Source organism: Solanum tuberosum, unplaced genomic scaffold, assembly GCF_000226075.1.
Source record: "Solanum tuberosum cultivar DM 1-3 516 R44 unplaced genomic scaffold, SolTub_3.0 scf00119, whole genome shotgun sequence".
Lineage (NCBI taxonomy): Eukaryota > Viridiplantae > Streptophyta > Magnoliopsida > Solanales > Solanaceae > Solanum > Solanum tuberosum.
Window position 1 is genome coordinate 502,491 of NW_006239045.1, and position 16,169 is coordinate 518,659.

A 16,169-nucleotide genomic window follows, 5' to 3' on the forward strand; every position below is an offset into this window, starting at 1 on the left:
GTCATTTTGAGTAGATTCTTGCATATTTTGGTTATGTAGTCGAATCTAAGTGTTTGGGGAAAGAACCAATCGAAACTAGAGGTTTTAGAGTTGAAAAACGACCAAGAAAAATTGGGGATTTCTGGGCAGGGGACTGAGGCGCCGCGCCAGCCAGAGTATCCCAAAAGTTGTTCTGAAGTTTGGGCCCGGGGCACTGCGCCCCCCAACTTCAGTTCTGAAGTTTTCCCTTTGGCGCCCCGTGCCACTTAGAGCGCTAGGGACGCCAGGTCTTCTACTACTTTCCACTTCTTTCCGTACTAGTTCCCTTGAAATGTACCTATGTGTCCTAGTTGATTTCTACACTCTAAGGTACGTCTAAACAACATGAAATCATCCATAAAATGACATCATGAATCTTGAATCCATAATTCAATTCAAGGAAAGTTAAAAGTCAAGTCAAGAGAAGTTCATAGAGTTTACCAAAAGTCTTTTACAAATGTTTTAACTTTGTTTTAAGACTTGAGTTTTGAGTTGAGTAAAGAATAAAGATTGAAGTTCATTTCTTCAAAGAGTATATGGGGACTATGTATTCCCAAATAGTTTAAAATGTTTTCACATTTAAATAAGAAAGGAAATTGAGATTTCCAAAGAACCTTTGAGCTAATTTTTAGAAAAGAGTAAATGCTTTCACAATTAAGCAAGAGAGGAAACTTTGATTTCCAAGATAGCCTTTGAGCTAAGTTTTGAGCAATTATCTCAAACCACAGAAAAAGTATGTTTTTAAACAAAAGAGCTAGTATTATATTTTGGGTGTAGTATTGTCACACCCCGAGCCTACACCCTGGGAGGGACCGACACCCGGAGACCATTGCTGGCCCCAAGCAAACCCTTGGCCTGGCTTTCTTAACTCAGCAGAAACCTAACTCAACAGAATAACTCAATGCAATGCAAGGTTATAAAACAACTTAACTGATGCAACACATGCCAAAAGGCAACTCGTGTCTCAAAATAGAATATTTACATATATACATAGATGAGAGACTCAATACTAATTGACTGACTGTCTATGAAGCCTCTAAAATACCGAGATGGATGTTGGGACAGACCCCGCAATATCCTAACAAAACAAAACTGAGAACACAAAATAACAGAGTCCTCCGGAAAGCAAGGAGGCTCACCACTGACTCTGGAGTGCTCAGCTGGATCAATGGTGTGCTGGATGCTGATCTTGTGTACCTGAGTCTGTATCGTCATAAGATGCAGGACAACTGGCATCAGTACATTGAATGTACGAGTATGCGAGCTGGAAAACTAAACAACAACTTAAGCTTGAAAGGAATACAAAGGAACTCTTACATTGGCTCTGCTCGACTCATGAATAACCGAACTCAATATAAAGCAATAAGACACATGCAATATATAAAGCTTGTAAAACAGTGTAAACAACTTAGTTCGTTAAAGATAAAGCAACAACAAACTCAACTTTACTTATAAAAAAGTAATATAACTTTATTGGGAGATTCTTTAACCGACAACCACCACTATGAGCCCTAGTGATGATACAACGTTTTACCTCACGTTGCCCAAGGACTATCTTATACCTTGCCGTGGTATAAGACCTTACTTAACTTAGTGGATCCACTAGCTTAATCTTACGTGATCATCTAAAAATAATGACCCGTTAATTCCCATGTTTGGCTACATGGTTCTTATGGAGAGTTGAGTAAATATGAACTCGCGTCCCCAATTCGGTGCTCAATACTACTCCCAAAATACTTTAGCTCATACGTGTTTTAAACACATTTTTCTTTAGTTTGTAGATAATTGCTCAAAATCTAGCCCAAAGGCTCACTTGGAATCGATGTTCCTTTTCTTGAAAACTAGCCCAAAGGCTCTTTTGGAATCATAGTTCCTTTCTTACTCAAATGTAAAAACATTTAGAAACTTCTTTGGGAATACATAGTTCCCTAATAACTTTTGAAAAATTGAACTCAACTCCATACTCTTGGCTTAACTTGAACTTGAGCCTTAAAACGAAGTTAAAATGTCTAATAAAGACTCTTGAAAAAACTTTAAAGACTTGCTTCTTAACTTCTAGATTTGACTCTTAACTTCAACTTGACTTTGATCCTAAACTTTCTTGAATTGAATTATGGATTCAAGGATTCATGATTTGTGTTTGGAAAGACCTTATGATATTTGGGAATACATAGTTCCCTAATAACTTTTGAAAAATTGAACTCAACTCCATACTCTTGGCTTAACTTGAACTTGAGCCTTAAAACGAAGTTAAAATGTCTAATAAAGACTCTTGAAAAACTTTAAAGACTTGCTTCTTAACTTCTAGATTTGACTCTTAACTTCAACTTGACTTTGATCCTAAACTTTCTTGAATTGAATTATGGATTCAAGGATTCATGATTTTGTGTTTGGAAAAGACCTTATGATATTTAGGAATGATTTAGGACAGCTAAACTTAAGAAAAATTACGAAATTAAATTTTCGAAACAGTGGAGTCTGCGTCCTGTCCGCGATGCGGAGTAGAAACTTAAGAAAAATTACGAAATTTACTTTTTGAAATAGTGAAGTCCGCGTCCTGTCCGTGACGCGGAGAAGATTTGTTCATAGAGGGAACAAGTCCGCGACGCAGACTTGTTTCATGCAAGCTTCCCGACTTTTCTACTTCACGCTACCAACTCTAAACCCTCTTAACTTCAAAGGTTCCAGCCTCAAACACTTAAAATCATAAATCCCCTTAAGATACAATAGATTCAACTCGAAAACACAACCTAAAACATGTCTCAAATCCACAAGAAACTTCAACAACACAACCAACAACTTCAAAAAACACAACCAATCTTTTCTCGGAATTAAAACGAGTTTGGCATGTGGGGGAAGGGACCAACCCAACACTATGATCTCACATACCTTAATAGGGATCACCCCCGACGATATCCACGATTAAATCCTTGCTTGCTCTTCTCTTTCTCCTCTTCTTCTCCTCTTTACTCACAAACCCTTACTCTCACTCATTTAAAAAAAGGAAAAACTGATTTAAAATCAGTCTAACACCTTAATATGACCAAAATAAATGGCTAGGGAAAATACCAAAATACCCTTACAAAATCGGGTTAACTGCCCTGCCAACATCCCAACTTCCCAACTTCCAAAGAGCATAACTCACTCATACGAACTCAGAATCGAGTAAACTCGGCGGCGTTGGAAAGATCATTCCAAGGGCTTTTCAAACATAACTGGAACTACACCTAACTCACCCTGAGATAGGAGTTATGACTGTTCAAAGTTGACCAAAAACTCACTTTTTCCCATACTTAACCCAATTTTCCAGATTTTTAAATCTTTCCAAAAATGACTATTTCTGATTTTTTTTAAGCTTCTTCCTAGTTATCAACTTGAAAGATGTCACAAGTATTGAGCACCGATGTGGGGGACAGTTCAGACAACTCTCAGCCCCCATAAACCATGTAGCCAATTGGATGAAAAGGGTCATACTTTTTAGATGATTCCTTAGTGCTTTTTAGCATAGACTAGTGGATCCACTTGGTAGTCAGGTTCTATGCCATCGGCAAGGTATATGACGGCCTTGGCAGCGTGAGGCAAAACACTGTATCATCACAATAGCTCTTAAGTGATGGTTGTCGGTTAGAGAAACTCCCACAACAATATTATTTTGTATATTTATATATATTTCAGAGTTACTTTGTATCCTTGCATACAAAGTTACTATTGTATTTCTAAATACGCAGAGTTATTATCCATGTTTTAAAAAGCTTTTCTTTATATTGCACTTGTTTATACTGCTTTATATTGAAATGAGTTGAGTTGAGAGCAGGTTTGTTCTTCAGTTCCTTTCAAGCTTATGTCTTGTTTTAGAATTCCTCTCGCATGCTCGTACATTCAATGTACTGATGCCATTTGGCCTGTATCTTTTAGTGATGCAGATACAGGTAACCAGGATCAACATCCAGCGCATCGTTGATTCTAGTTGAGCTTCAGAGTTGTTGGTGAGCCTCATTGCTTCCGGATGATCCCTTTTATCGCTTTCAGTATGTTTAGTTCATTAGGATGTCGTGGGTCTTGGTCTGACATCCATCTGAGTTGTTTAGAGGCTTCATAGATAGTTATTGATGTTACTTCTTGAGTCTTTCTATTTCCTGTTTTGATGGTTGAGACTTGAGTTGCCACTTTGGCCAGTGAATGTTATTTTAGTACATTCTAAGTTTATTTTTTAGAAGTTCCGTTTACTTTTTAAAGTATTTATATTATGAGTAAGTCTTCCACTTAGTAAGTAAGCCATACTAAAGGTTTTCTTGGTGCCAGCAATAGTTCTCGAGTGCCAGTCCCGCCCAGGGTGTAGGCTCGGGGCGTGACAAACTTGGTATCAGAGCACAGAGTTCAAGAGTCCTAGGGAGTCTATGAAGCCGTGTCTGTTGAGTCTTAGTTATCGGTATGAAGCGCACCACATCTATAATTAGGGGGCTACAACATTTTAGGAACTATCTTACTTCTTTCATACTCATTTCATGCGATAAAGTGTATCTCTATAAAAGTATCTTTCTAACTCGTGCTTACGCGTGTCTTTTGGATCATTCCTCCACGAAGAGCTGTCAGTGGTCGTCCGGCTAGAAGGAATGTTGAACCACAAGAACAAGGGGTACCTAATGCACCAGAAGTGCAACCCCAAGGAGAGGTCACCAATGCTGAGTTCCGTGAGGCCATCTGAATGTTGAGTCAAGTTGTGAACAACTAAGCTGGGCAAAGATAAGAGAGTTCCTCACTCTTAAGCAGGATTCTTTGAGTGTTCATGAGTACAATCTGAAGTTCACACAACTTTCCCGCTATGCTTCGGAGATGGTTGCTGACATGAGGAGCAGAATGAGTTTATTCGTTGATGGGTTGTCTCGCCTGTCAAGCAAGGTAGGCAAGGCAGCAATACTGATAGGGGATTGGATATAACAAGGCTAATGATCCATGTGCAGCAAGTTAAGGAGGACAAGCTGGGGGATAGAGAAGAGTTTAAGAATAAGAGGGATAAGACATCAGGGAATGAGTCCGAGCAGCAAAAGAGTAATGCGAACCGGTCTTTCTTCCAACAGAAACAAAAGGGACCTGCTCCATCATCTGCTAGTGCACTTGCACCAAAGAACAAATGTGAGTACAATAGTCAAAATTTCAGAGCTAAACCTGTCTATTCTCAAGGTAGTATGGCACAAGGGAGTAGTAATCCTCCTGCATGTGCTAAGTGTGGAAGGAACCACTCAGGGATGTGTCGTGATAGCTCCACTGGTTGCTTTAAATGTGGCTAGAACGGTTATTTTATGCTAGAATGCCCAAAGAACAAGCAGGGCAATGGTAATGGGGGCAATATAGCCCAATCTTTTTCAGTTGTTCCACCAGACAAAGTTACATCTAGAGGAGCTACTTCAAGGGCAGGCGGAGGAGGGAAACCGTCTGTATGCTATCACTAGTCGGCAAGAGCAAGAGGATTCTCTAGATGTTGTCATTGGTATGATCCAAGTCTTTAACTTTGATGTTTATGCTTTGCTAGATCCAGGAGCGAGTTTATCCTTTATAACTCCTTATATTGCGATGAATTTTAATATTCTTCCTGAGAAACTTAATGAGCCATTCTGTGTTTCTACATATGTTGGTGAGTCTATTCTAGCAGAGAGTCTATCGTGATTGTACCATTTCTGTCAATCACAAGATCACCATGACTGATTTAGTTGAGTTAGACATGGTAGATTTTGATGTCATTCTTGGTATGGACTGGCTTAATGCCTGTTATGCCTTAGTTGATTGTAGAACTCGAGTTGTCAAGTTCCAGTTTCCAAATGAGCTAGTCTTAGAGTGGAAGAGTAGTTCATCAGTGCCTAAGGGTTGTTTTATTTCTTACCTTAAGGCAAGGAAGTTAGTTTCTAAGGTATGTGTCTATCACTTAGTCCGAGTTAATGACTTTAGTGTTGAGATACCTCTTATTCAGTTAGTTCCAGTAGTAAAAGAGTTTCCAGAAGTCTTTCCAGATGATCTTCCCGGAGTCCCTCTTGAGAGAGAAATAAACTTCGGTATAGATATTCTTCCCGATACTCATCCTATATCTATTCCGTCATATAGCATGGCACTAGTAGAGTTAAAATAGTAGTTGAAAGAACTCCTAGAGAAAGGTTTTATTCGACCAAGTGTCTCACCTTGGGGCGCTCTGGTCTTAGTTGTGAGGAAGATGGATGGTTCTCTTAGAATGTGTATAAATTACCATCAGTTGAACAGGGTTACTATCAAGAATAAGTATCCTCTTTTGAGAATTGGTGATATCTCCGATCAACTTAAGGGTGCCACTTGTTTCTCTAAGATAGACCTCAGATCTGGCTACCATCAGTTAAGAGTAAAGGGATGTGATATTCCAAAGATATCTTTCAGGACCCGTTATGGTCATTATGAGTTTTTGGTCACGTCGTTCGGTTTAACTAATGCACCTGCAACGTTTATGGACCTTATGAATAGAGTATTCAAGCCTTATTTAGATATGTTTGTTATCATGTATATTGATGACATACTAATCTATTCGAGGAATGAGGAAGATAATGCTAGCCATCTCAAAATAGTTCTCCAAATTCTAAAAGATAGAGAGTTGTATGCCAATGTTCATTGATGACATACTAATCTATTCAAGGAATGAAGAAGATCATGCTAGCCATCTCAGAATAGTTCTTCAGACTTTGAAAGATAAGGAGTTATATGCTAAGTTCTCTAAGTGTGAGTTTTGGCTTGAGTTTGTGGCATTCTTAGGTCACATTGTTTCTGGTGAGGGAATTAAAATTGACACTCAGAAAATAGAGACAGTACAAAATTGGCCTAGACCTACATCTCCAACAGACATTAGGAGTTTCTTGGGGTTGGTTGGGTATTATACAAGGTTCGTAGAGGGGTTCTCATCTATTTCGTCCCCTTTGACCAAGTTGACTCAGAAAACAGTGAAGTTTGAATGGTTTGAAGCTTGTGAGAAAAACTTTCAGGAATTGAAAAAGAGGTTGACTACTGCCCAGTAATGACCTTACGAGAAAGTACACAAGGCTTTGTTGTATATTGTGATGCGTCTAGAGTTGGTTTGGGTTGAGTGTTAATGCAGAATGACAAAGTTATAGCTTATGCCTCCAGACAATTGAAAGTTCATGAGAAGAATTACCTAACCCATGACTTAGAGTTGGCTGCCGTAGTATTTGCTTTGAAAATATGGCGTCATTATTTGTATGGTGTTCATGTGGATGTGTTCACCGATCACAAGAGTCTTCAGTATGTGTTTAGTTTGAAAGATCTTAATCTCAGACATAGGAGGTGGTTAGAATTACTCAAGGATTATGACCTGAGTATTCTTTATCACCCAGGTAAGGCTAATGTTGGTGCTGATGCCTTGAGCAGGTTGTCTACGGGTAGTACCACCCATTTTGAGGAAGATAAGAAAGGGCTAGCAAAAGATATGCATAGACTTGCACGATTAGTAGTTCGACTAATGGATTCCACAGAAGGAGGAGTGGTGGTGATGAATGGGGCTGAATCATCATCATTAGTGTCAGAAGTAAAAGAAAAACAAGACCAAGATACTATTTTGCTTGAATTGAAGGCAAATGTTCATAAGCAAAAAGTAATGGCTTTTGAACAAGGGAGAGATTGTGTATTGAGGTATTAAGGTAGATTGTGTGTACCAAGGGTGGATGAACTCCAAGAAATGATCATGGAGTATTCTATCCATACGGGTTCTACAAAGATGTATCGTGATTTGAGAGAGGTATATTGTTGGGATAGTAGGAAGAAAAGTACTACTGAGTTCGTTGCTAAATGCCCGAATTGTCAACAAGTTAAAGTAGAGCACTAAAGGCCCGGTGGTATGGCTCAAAATATAGAACTTCCGGAATGGAAGTGGGAGATGATCAATATGGATTTTCATCACAGGTTTACCAAGGTTTCGCAGGCAGCATGTATCTAGTTGGGTGTTTGAGCTAGATGTTAGATGTTACACCCTTTAGCCTTCTAAGAGTAGTCTCATTCGAGGAGGAATGTTCCCAAGGGGGAGATATTATAACACCCGCAACTAGAAAGAGCTAGAATTTGAAAGAGTCATTTTTGGAAAGAATGAAAATCTGGAAATTTGACAAAATTAAGTTAAGTATGAGTTTTGGCTCAACTTTAAATGACCATAACTCCTAGCTCACTATGATTTAGGTGTGCTACAAGATACCGTAGGAGATATCTTTGAATAATATTTCGAACGCCACTGAGTTTGCTCAGTTTCGAGTTAGTATGAGTGAGATATTCCCATTTGAAGTTGGGATGTCTAGATAAGGAAAGTCAAAACTGGATTTTTGAAGGGCATTATAGTCTTTTCACCATCCAAATAATTAATTTCATTTTTGGTAATTAAGTTGGGGTCTAAAATGATTGGATTCAGTTTACGCTTTTGAAAAACAAGTTAGGGTTATGAGAGAAGAGAAAAAGAAGAGGAGAAAAGAGGAGAAGAAGCAAGGAATCACCAAGTTCTTGAAGAATTGCTTGTGGATTTCGTCAAGGGGTGATCCTTACGAGGTATGTGAGATCAACATAGAGTTGGGTTATTTCACCCACGCGCCAATCATGATGTATTTCAGCGAATTTGTGTTCTTGAAGGATTAGAAATTGAGTTCTTGATGGGTTTTGTTAAAGTTCTATTGAGTTCTTGATTCGTTGAAATTATTGAGGAGTTGTTGATTCAAATTCATGAAATTAGGTGTCGTTTTGAGTTAATTCTTGCATATTTTGGTTATGTAGTCGAATCTAAGAATTTGGGGAAAGAACCAATCGAAACTAGAGGTATTAGAGTTGAAAAATGACCAAGAAAAATTGGGGATTTCTCGCCAGCCTGAACGCCCCAGAAGTTGTTCTAAAGTTTGGGCCCTGGGGCGCCGCGCCAGCCAGCGCGCCCTAACTTCAGTTCTGAAGTTTGCCCTCTGGTACCCCGTTCCACTCAGAGCGTCAGGGACGCCATGTCTTCTACTTCTTCCCACTTCTTTCCGTACTAGTTCCCTTCAAACGTACCTATGTTTCCTAGTTGATTTCTATACTCTAAGGTATGTCTAAAGAACATGAAATCATCCATAACATGAGATCATGAACCTTGAATCCATAATCAATTCAAGAAAAGTTAAGAGTCAAGTCAAGAGAAGTTAAGAATCAAGTCAAGAGAAGTTCATAGAGTTTTCCAAAAGTCTTTTACAAATGTTTTAATTTTGTTTTAAGACTTGAGTTTTGAGTTGAGTAAAGAGTAAAGAGTAAAGATTGAAGTTCATTTCTTCAAAGAGTATATGGGGACTATGTATTCCCAAAGATTTTAAAATGTTTTCACATTTAAATAAGAAAGGAAACTGAGATTTCCAAAGAGCCTTTGAGCTAGTTTTTAGAAAAGAGTAAATGCTTTCACAATTAAGCAAGAGAGGAAACTTTCATTTCCAAGATAGCCTTTGAGCTAAGTTTTGAGCAATTATCTCAAACCACAGAAAGAAGTATATTTTTAAACATAAGAGCTAGTATTATATTTTGGGAGTAGTATTGAGCACCGATATAGGGGAGAGTTCAGACAACTCACTGCCCCCATAAACCATGTAGCCATTATGGGATGAAAATGGTCAAACTTTTTATATGATTACTTAGTGCTTTTTTGCATAGACTAGTGGATCCACTTGGTAGTCAGGTTCTATGCCCTCAGCAGGGTATAGGATGGCCATGGCAGCGTGAGGCAAAATGATGTATCATCACAATAACTCTTAAGTGATGGTTGTCGGTTAGAGAAACTCCCACATCAGTATTGTTTTGTATTTTTATATACATTTCAGAGTTACATTGTACCCTTGCATACATACAGAGCTACTACTGTACTTCTAAATACACATAGTTGTTATCCATATTTTAAAAATCTTTTCTTTATATTGCACTTGTTTATACTGCTTTATATTGAAATGAGTTCAGTTCAGTTCAGTTCAGACCATGTTTGTTCCTCAGTTCCTTTCAAGCTTATGTCTTGTTTCAGAATTCCCCTCGCATGCTTGTAAATCAATGTACTGATGCCATTTGACCTGCATCTTTTAATGATGCAGATACAGGTAGCCAGGATCAACATCCAGCTCACCGTTGATTCTAGTTGAGCTTCAGAGTTGTTGGTGAGCCTCCTTGCTTCCGGAGGATCCCTTTTATCGCTTTCACTATGTTTAGTTCATTAGGATGTCGTGGGTCTTGTTTCGACATCCATCTGAGTTTTATAGAGGCTTCATATACAATTAGTGATGTTACTTCTTGAGTCTTTCTATTTCTTGTTTTGATGGTTGAGACTTGAGTTGCCACTTTGGCCAGTGAATGTAATTTTAGTACATTCTAAGTTTATTATTGAGCAGTTCAGTTTACTTTTTAAAGTTATTATATCATGAGTAAGTCTTCTGCTAAGTAAGTAAGCCAGGCCAAGGGTTCGCTTGGAGCCAACAATGGTTCTCGAGTGCCAGTCCCACCTAGTGTGTAGGCTCGGGGCGTGACAGTTGGTCTAACCACCACTCTGTGGAAGCTGTCTTTTAACTTTTGGTGGTTCTTTCTTGTAACACAAGACTCCAAATGCAAGCCACCATTTCATTTACCCTGCACCAATATGATGAGTGACATCCTCGCCAATCTTTTCATTTCCTTGGATAACAAAACCAAGATACTTGAAACTTCCTTTCTTATGAATGACTTGTGTATCAAGCCTCACTTCTATGTTAACCTCATGTGTTATGTCGTTGAACTTGCACTCAAAGAAATGCACCCACCACATAAGGTAAATTGAAAATATTAGTGTATAAATCAGTATAATTACCTCCTTCAAGATAGTAAATTACTTGTGTCCACATCATAGTGACATTTCAAGTCTTCTTACAAAATTTTCATCCATAAGCTCCTTCTAACCTTCTTCACTTCATAAAGAAAGCCTTCATGATCGTTCATAGAAATCCTTAAGCCAAAAGAAGAGTCCACTTCTTACTTCCTCAAAATATTAATGAAGCCAAGAAAATATTTATGATTTACACTTGGTAGAGGGCTAATCATAAGGTTATTTTTTTTAAGGGAAAAGGGTAAAAATTGCCCTTAAACTATTTGAAAGGAACAAAAATGTCCTTCGTTTATAGTTTGGCAAAAAAATGCCCTTACCGTCAATACATTGGTTCAAAAATGCCCTTAAACTATGCGAAAGGAACAAAAATGTCATCCGCTTGTAGTTTGGTCCAAAAATGCCCTCCGTTTTCCCTTTTCATTTTAACACATTCTTTTTCTAATAATGTTTTTTTAAATTAGCAAATGTTTATCTTACTTCAATTCAAAAGAAATGAAAATATTTCTTATTTTATTATCATTATTTTTTATCGTTATATAAATATAAATGGCATAATACATATATTGGACCTTAAACTTGGCTTCAAATTTTAACTTTGACCTCTAACTTTCATAGTGCACAAACAAGCACTTTAACTATCCAATCTTTTAATAAATAAACACACGATTTTTGGAGCCAAGAGCGTGAAATGCAAACGCTGCCACGTGTATTAGCGAGCCACTCAATGGCTGCCAACTAATTAAACACTTTACACGTCCATTTTAGAACTAAAAAAAAAATAAAAAATTAATTAAGGGTAAAGTTGTCATTTCAGCATTTTTTTCACTGTTGTGTGCCTCAAAAATTACTTCTCACTCGCGCAAAATGCGTGCACATCACGCGTTTTGCCAGGTAAGACACACATGTTTATTTATTAAAAGGTTGGATAGTTAAAGTGTCTATTTGTGCACTTTGAAAGTTGGAGGTCAAAGTTAAAATTTGAAGCCAAGTTTAAGGTCCAATATATGTATTATGCCTATTAATAAATACATAGTTGTTGTATTCAAACTTACATGCATTTAGAACATTCTTCTAATCTTTAAGTTAGAAGATGTAAATATGTCGAGAATATGCCGTCCTTCTAGAGCCAACAATGAATCAAGATCAATTGGAATGCTCAATAACATACTTGAGACAGAGGGATAGGAGAATTCGTGGAAAAGACTAACCGGCTATTGACAGAGATGGATCCAAGTGTCGAAGAAGACTGATACATTATGTAATAGCGCCATAGCGGAAGAAACATGGAGAAACAATAACAGAGTAAGTAGATCGTAGACAAAGCCAAAACTTCATAAACCATAATGACCATTCTTAAAGAGACCTCGAGAAGCAAGGCCCCAGGTTTTGAGGGAGGATGGTAACAGCTTGACATGTAAAGGCTACAAATGTGAAACTTAAAAAAGTTGTATGACAGACTAGTAATGACAGTAAATTTCTGAACAACTTTTCGACTAACATATCAATCAGTATATCTCAATTACTAAAACAACAACCAGAACCCCTTAATTCTACAGTAGTTGGGGCCGGCACGGCTATATTAGAATTTCAAATATACAAAATAAGAACCTGATGTCAAAATGTTAAAACTGAAAACAGGATAACAAACTGTGAAAACACTCCTCTCTTGATGCAACTAAGTTGCCGAGGTGCAGTCTATACATTACTGTACTCTCTATGTTGTCAATTTACAAAGGAATCAATATCTCAGCAACCACACAATAAATCTAAAATTACTGTTACACTATTCAAACGTCACAGAAAACCACTAACTTCAACAAATGACAGCATCTTGATTATGCAAGAGTCGAGGCTTTTCCTTATGACTGTTGGCACTTGGAACTTTTAATAGATCGATTAGAGCAAGAAGTGTATCATTGCCTGTTGAAAATTGTAAGCATGTTATTGACATTTTCACATGTAATGCGACTGAAAGCGAGTAGTTATAGACAGAAGAAAGGGCGGAACTTAGATGAAATGTACCTCAGAAAGAGGAAGTAAGGATGGTTCGTCACTTGAAGGGAGTTTGTCGGTTTTCAAACTTTGGATTTCAGAGTGCATCAAATTTAGTTGCTCCTTTATTTCATGTAACAACTTCAGTTCTTCTTGAGCCATTTCTTGTCTTGTAGCTTCTCTTCCAACTTCACCTATCTCAGATGTTCGATTATGCAAATGAAGCTCATTAGTGCCAGAAATGCTGATTGTAGGCCGAGATATTGCCAAATGGCAGGCTATAGAAGCAGCTTCACTTGCTCTCCGTAGCTTCTTCTCTCGCTGTGCAGATACAAAGTACTTCTTTAGCAATTCAGCTTCATCTTTGACCGATGATTTTACAGCCACTTGTTGGGCAGAATCTGGTCTCTCGAGCCTTTCATCATTATGCAAAACCATCTTGCGATCATGTTTAGGAGGCAATCCAATATCAACAGTATCCTTTTCTGCTCGAGGCACTTCGAAGACATCAAGAACATTTGGAGAACAACCGGAATCAGAAGGCGTGCCAGTTTCTGATTTGCTCACATGGAGCTTAGGCTGGTACATTTCATTTTCCGATTTGCTTATCTTAATGCTTCTTTGAGAAAGTGGTGAAGGAGACCTTGTTTCACTCCTCAAGTTCACGTAACTAACTCCTGTAATCTCTTTCACTCGATCATCCAATTTCCTAATTTGCTGCCAACACGAATTGATACTTTCAGTCCTAGAAATATCAGTCTTCTTCTCTGTATCCGACTGCTGCTCATTCATCTCTTGCCCTGTGTATTCCTCCACTGTTTTCGAATTTGAATCTCTTTCGAAACTTGAATCACCTATTTCCATAGCACCCTTCTTTGGAAATTTAAGAGGAAAATGAGGGGCGGAGTTACGCCTTCCAAGGGCTTGGAGATTCATTTCTCCTGCTAAAGTCTCATTTCTTTGCAGCAAATTATCAGGATATTTAAATTCACCGACCCCGGGATCTACACACCCGGTGCTCAACAGCTTATACCTATAAGCTTGCACCTGATACTCCAATGCAGCTATCTCCATCTCCTTTTGATTAAAAAGATCCTCAAAAATGTCTAATGATTCCTCGGCATGACACATTTTCTCCTCAGCCAATCTCTTGTACTGCTCGGCTTCCATTTTTACAGCAGCTTTTTCTCCTTGGAGACGCATGATCATAGATAGTGCTTCACTAGCAGCACTGGAAGAGGCTTCTCTTTCCTCATCCAACTCATTGTAAAGCTTCTGTAGAAGCTGTTGTTGTGCACATAGTGTTTCTTTCAAAGAAGCAACATCAAGTTGAGACATATAACTTTCAGCCATCTAAACGGAAAAGTAACTACACGTTTTCTGCGATAACAGAAGAATCATTTAGCAGTTGACACATAAATGAAGATTGAAAAGCATTACAACAACAACATATCCAGTGAAATCCCACTTAGTGGGGTCCGAGGAGGGTAGAGTGTATGCAGACCTTACCACTTCCTCGTGGAGGTAGAAAGGTTGTTTCCAAAGACCCTCGACTCAAGTGTATATGATTGAAAAGGATTGACTCTTCTTATTTAGTTTACAAACGACAATTCAAACTTCATCTATGATCACAGTCATAATTCCATTTGTTGTTCATCAAATACAATAACAACAACTATGCCTCAGTCTCAAACAAGTTAGGATCGGCTATAAGAATTGACCATGTTCCCATTATAAATTCATCCCATGCCAACATTTACAATATGAAATTGATAAGAATCAGATCCAAAATTAATTACCAAAAATGTCAAATGTCAAAGTTTTAATTTGAGAAACATGCAATCTCAACATTAAAAGAAATATGAAATATTAATCTTTATATCAAGAAAAAGGCAATTTCAACATTAAGAGAAATATAACAAATGATCACTACATAAACAGAGATGGGGAATTTAGAGTTTACCTAATTTACAGCAGAGAAGAGTAAAATTTGATTTAAAGAATGGATTAAGATTATTTCTGGATATTTGCCCTTTTCTCATCTTGAAAAGATTTTTTTCAGATAAAAAAAAATGTTGGTTTTTGTAACGGTTTGCGGATTTGTTTTTTTCTTTTTACAAAAGGAAAGGTAGTCCTTTTATGGCACCCCATTTCTAGGCGACTCATATCTTGTTTTTATATTCCATTAATTACAAAATTAAATAAATTATTAAAAAGACTTCATTACTTTAAAACAAAAGTTAAGTTAATTAGATCAAGTTATAAATACACCTGAATGTACATTTAAATACATAATTTCACGTATAAGCATGAAACCTACAAGTAGCTTGAGCATGCAGTTTGCAAGTAGTTCAAATAGATACAAACAGGTCAAGTAGACAACTTGCAAGCAGCTTAAGCAGAAAGCTTTCAAGAAGCTTAACCAAACAAACAATTGCAAGCAGCTTAATCAAGCAGACATCTTTAGGTGCTACGATGTGTTGTGCATGATGCATCGTGAACTTCTCTTTTTTCCAACAGTTTTCTTTCTATAAATAGAAGTTAATTAAGTTCATTTGTATATCAGCTCAAAGTTTAATAATATACTAGTTCAAAGTTTAATAATATATCAATCTCTCTCTACTTATCTTAGCGTATTTACTTTATAGTCATGTTCATAACAAGATGGTTCTTTTTTTTTTTAGCTAATCGTCTTGTATTTGAAGCTCACAAATCTGATTAATTTGGATTTGTGACCCACTAAATAAAAAGTGATTTCTATCATGAGTTTATGTCATTGCACTTGCTAACCACTTTTTTAGCTTTGTACACCATCACCACCACCACCAACATATTTAATTTGTATTGGAGAAAATTATCTTATACATGTGGCTGCTTACAACAAACAATATGGTCATCGCACCACACCTACTGAGAACTGAGATTATGAAACTAAACTGTCATGCGATGAACTTGTGATGCAAGGAGAAGAAAGCATCACCACAAGATGAAGCCCGCGATGGGCTTCGCATTGCACCCCCCTTGTCTGATGAAACCAATGCTGACCAAATCAAAGTAGAGTTTAATCGGGATTAAGATTCTGACTCTACTATTATAAATAGGTTATAATTAAGACAACGTTCTTACAGTTACAAATTTTTACTAGAAGTTAGGGATTACCATTAGAATAGAGTTTTCACCATTCTTAGATCGTCTTTATGGTCTGCTTTCGTAAAAGATTATATTGTGGAATGAACAAGATAATATTGCAAGAACTACATGAATCAAAGATTAAGTTTTACTTTCTTTTATATTT

General features: G+C 37.4%; 1 protein-coding gene across 1 annotated transcript; it reads right to left on the bottom strand.

Annotated features, from left to right (window-relative positions):
- Nucleotides 1–12,889: 12,889 nt before the first annotated feature.
- Nucleotides 12,890–14,227, bottom strand: LOC102578440 (probable myosin-binding protein 6). The gene has a single exon (XM_006350284.1). The coding sequence runs from the start codon at nt 14,225–14,227 to the stop codon at nt 12,890–12,892; it is 1,338 nt and encodes a 445-aa protein (XP_006350346.1).
- Nucleotides 14,228–16,169: the final 1,942 nt, after the last annotated feature.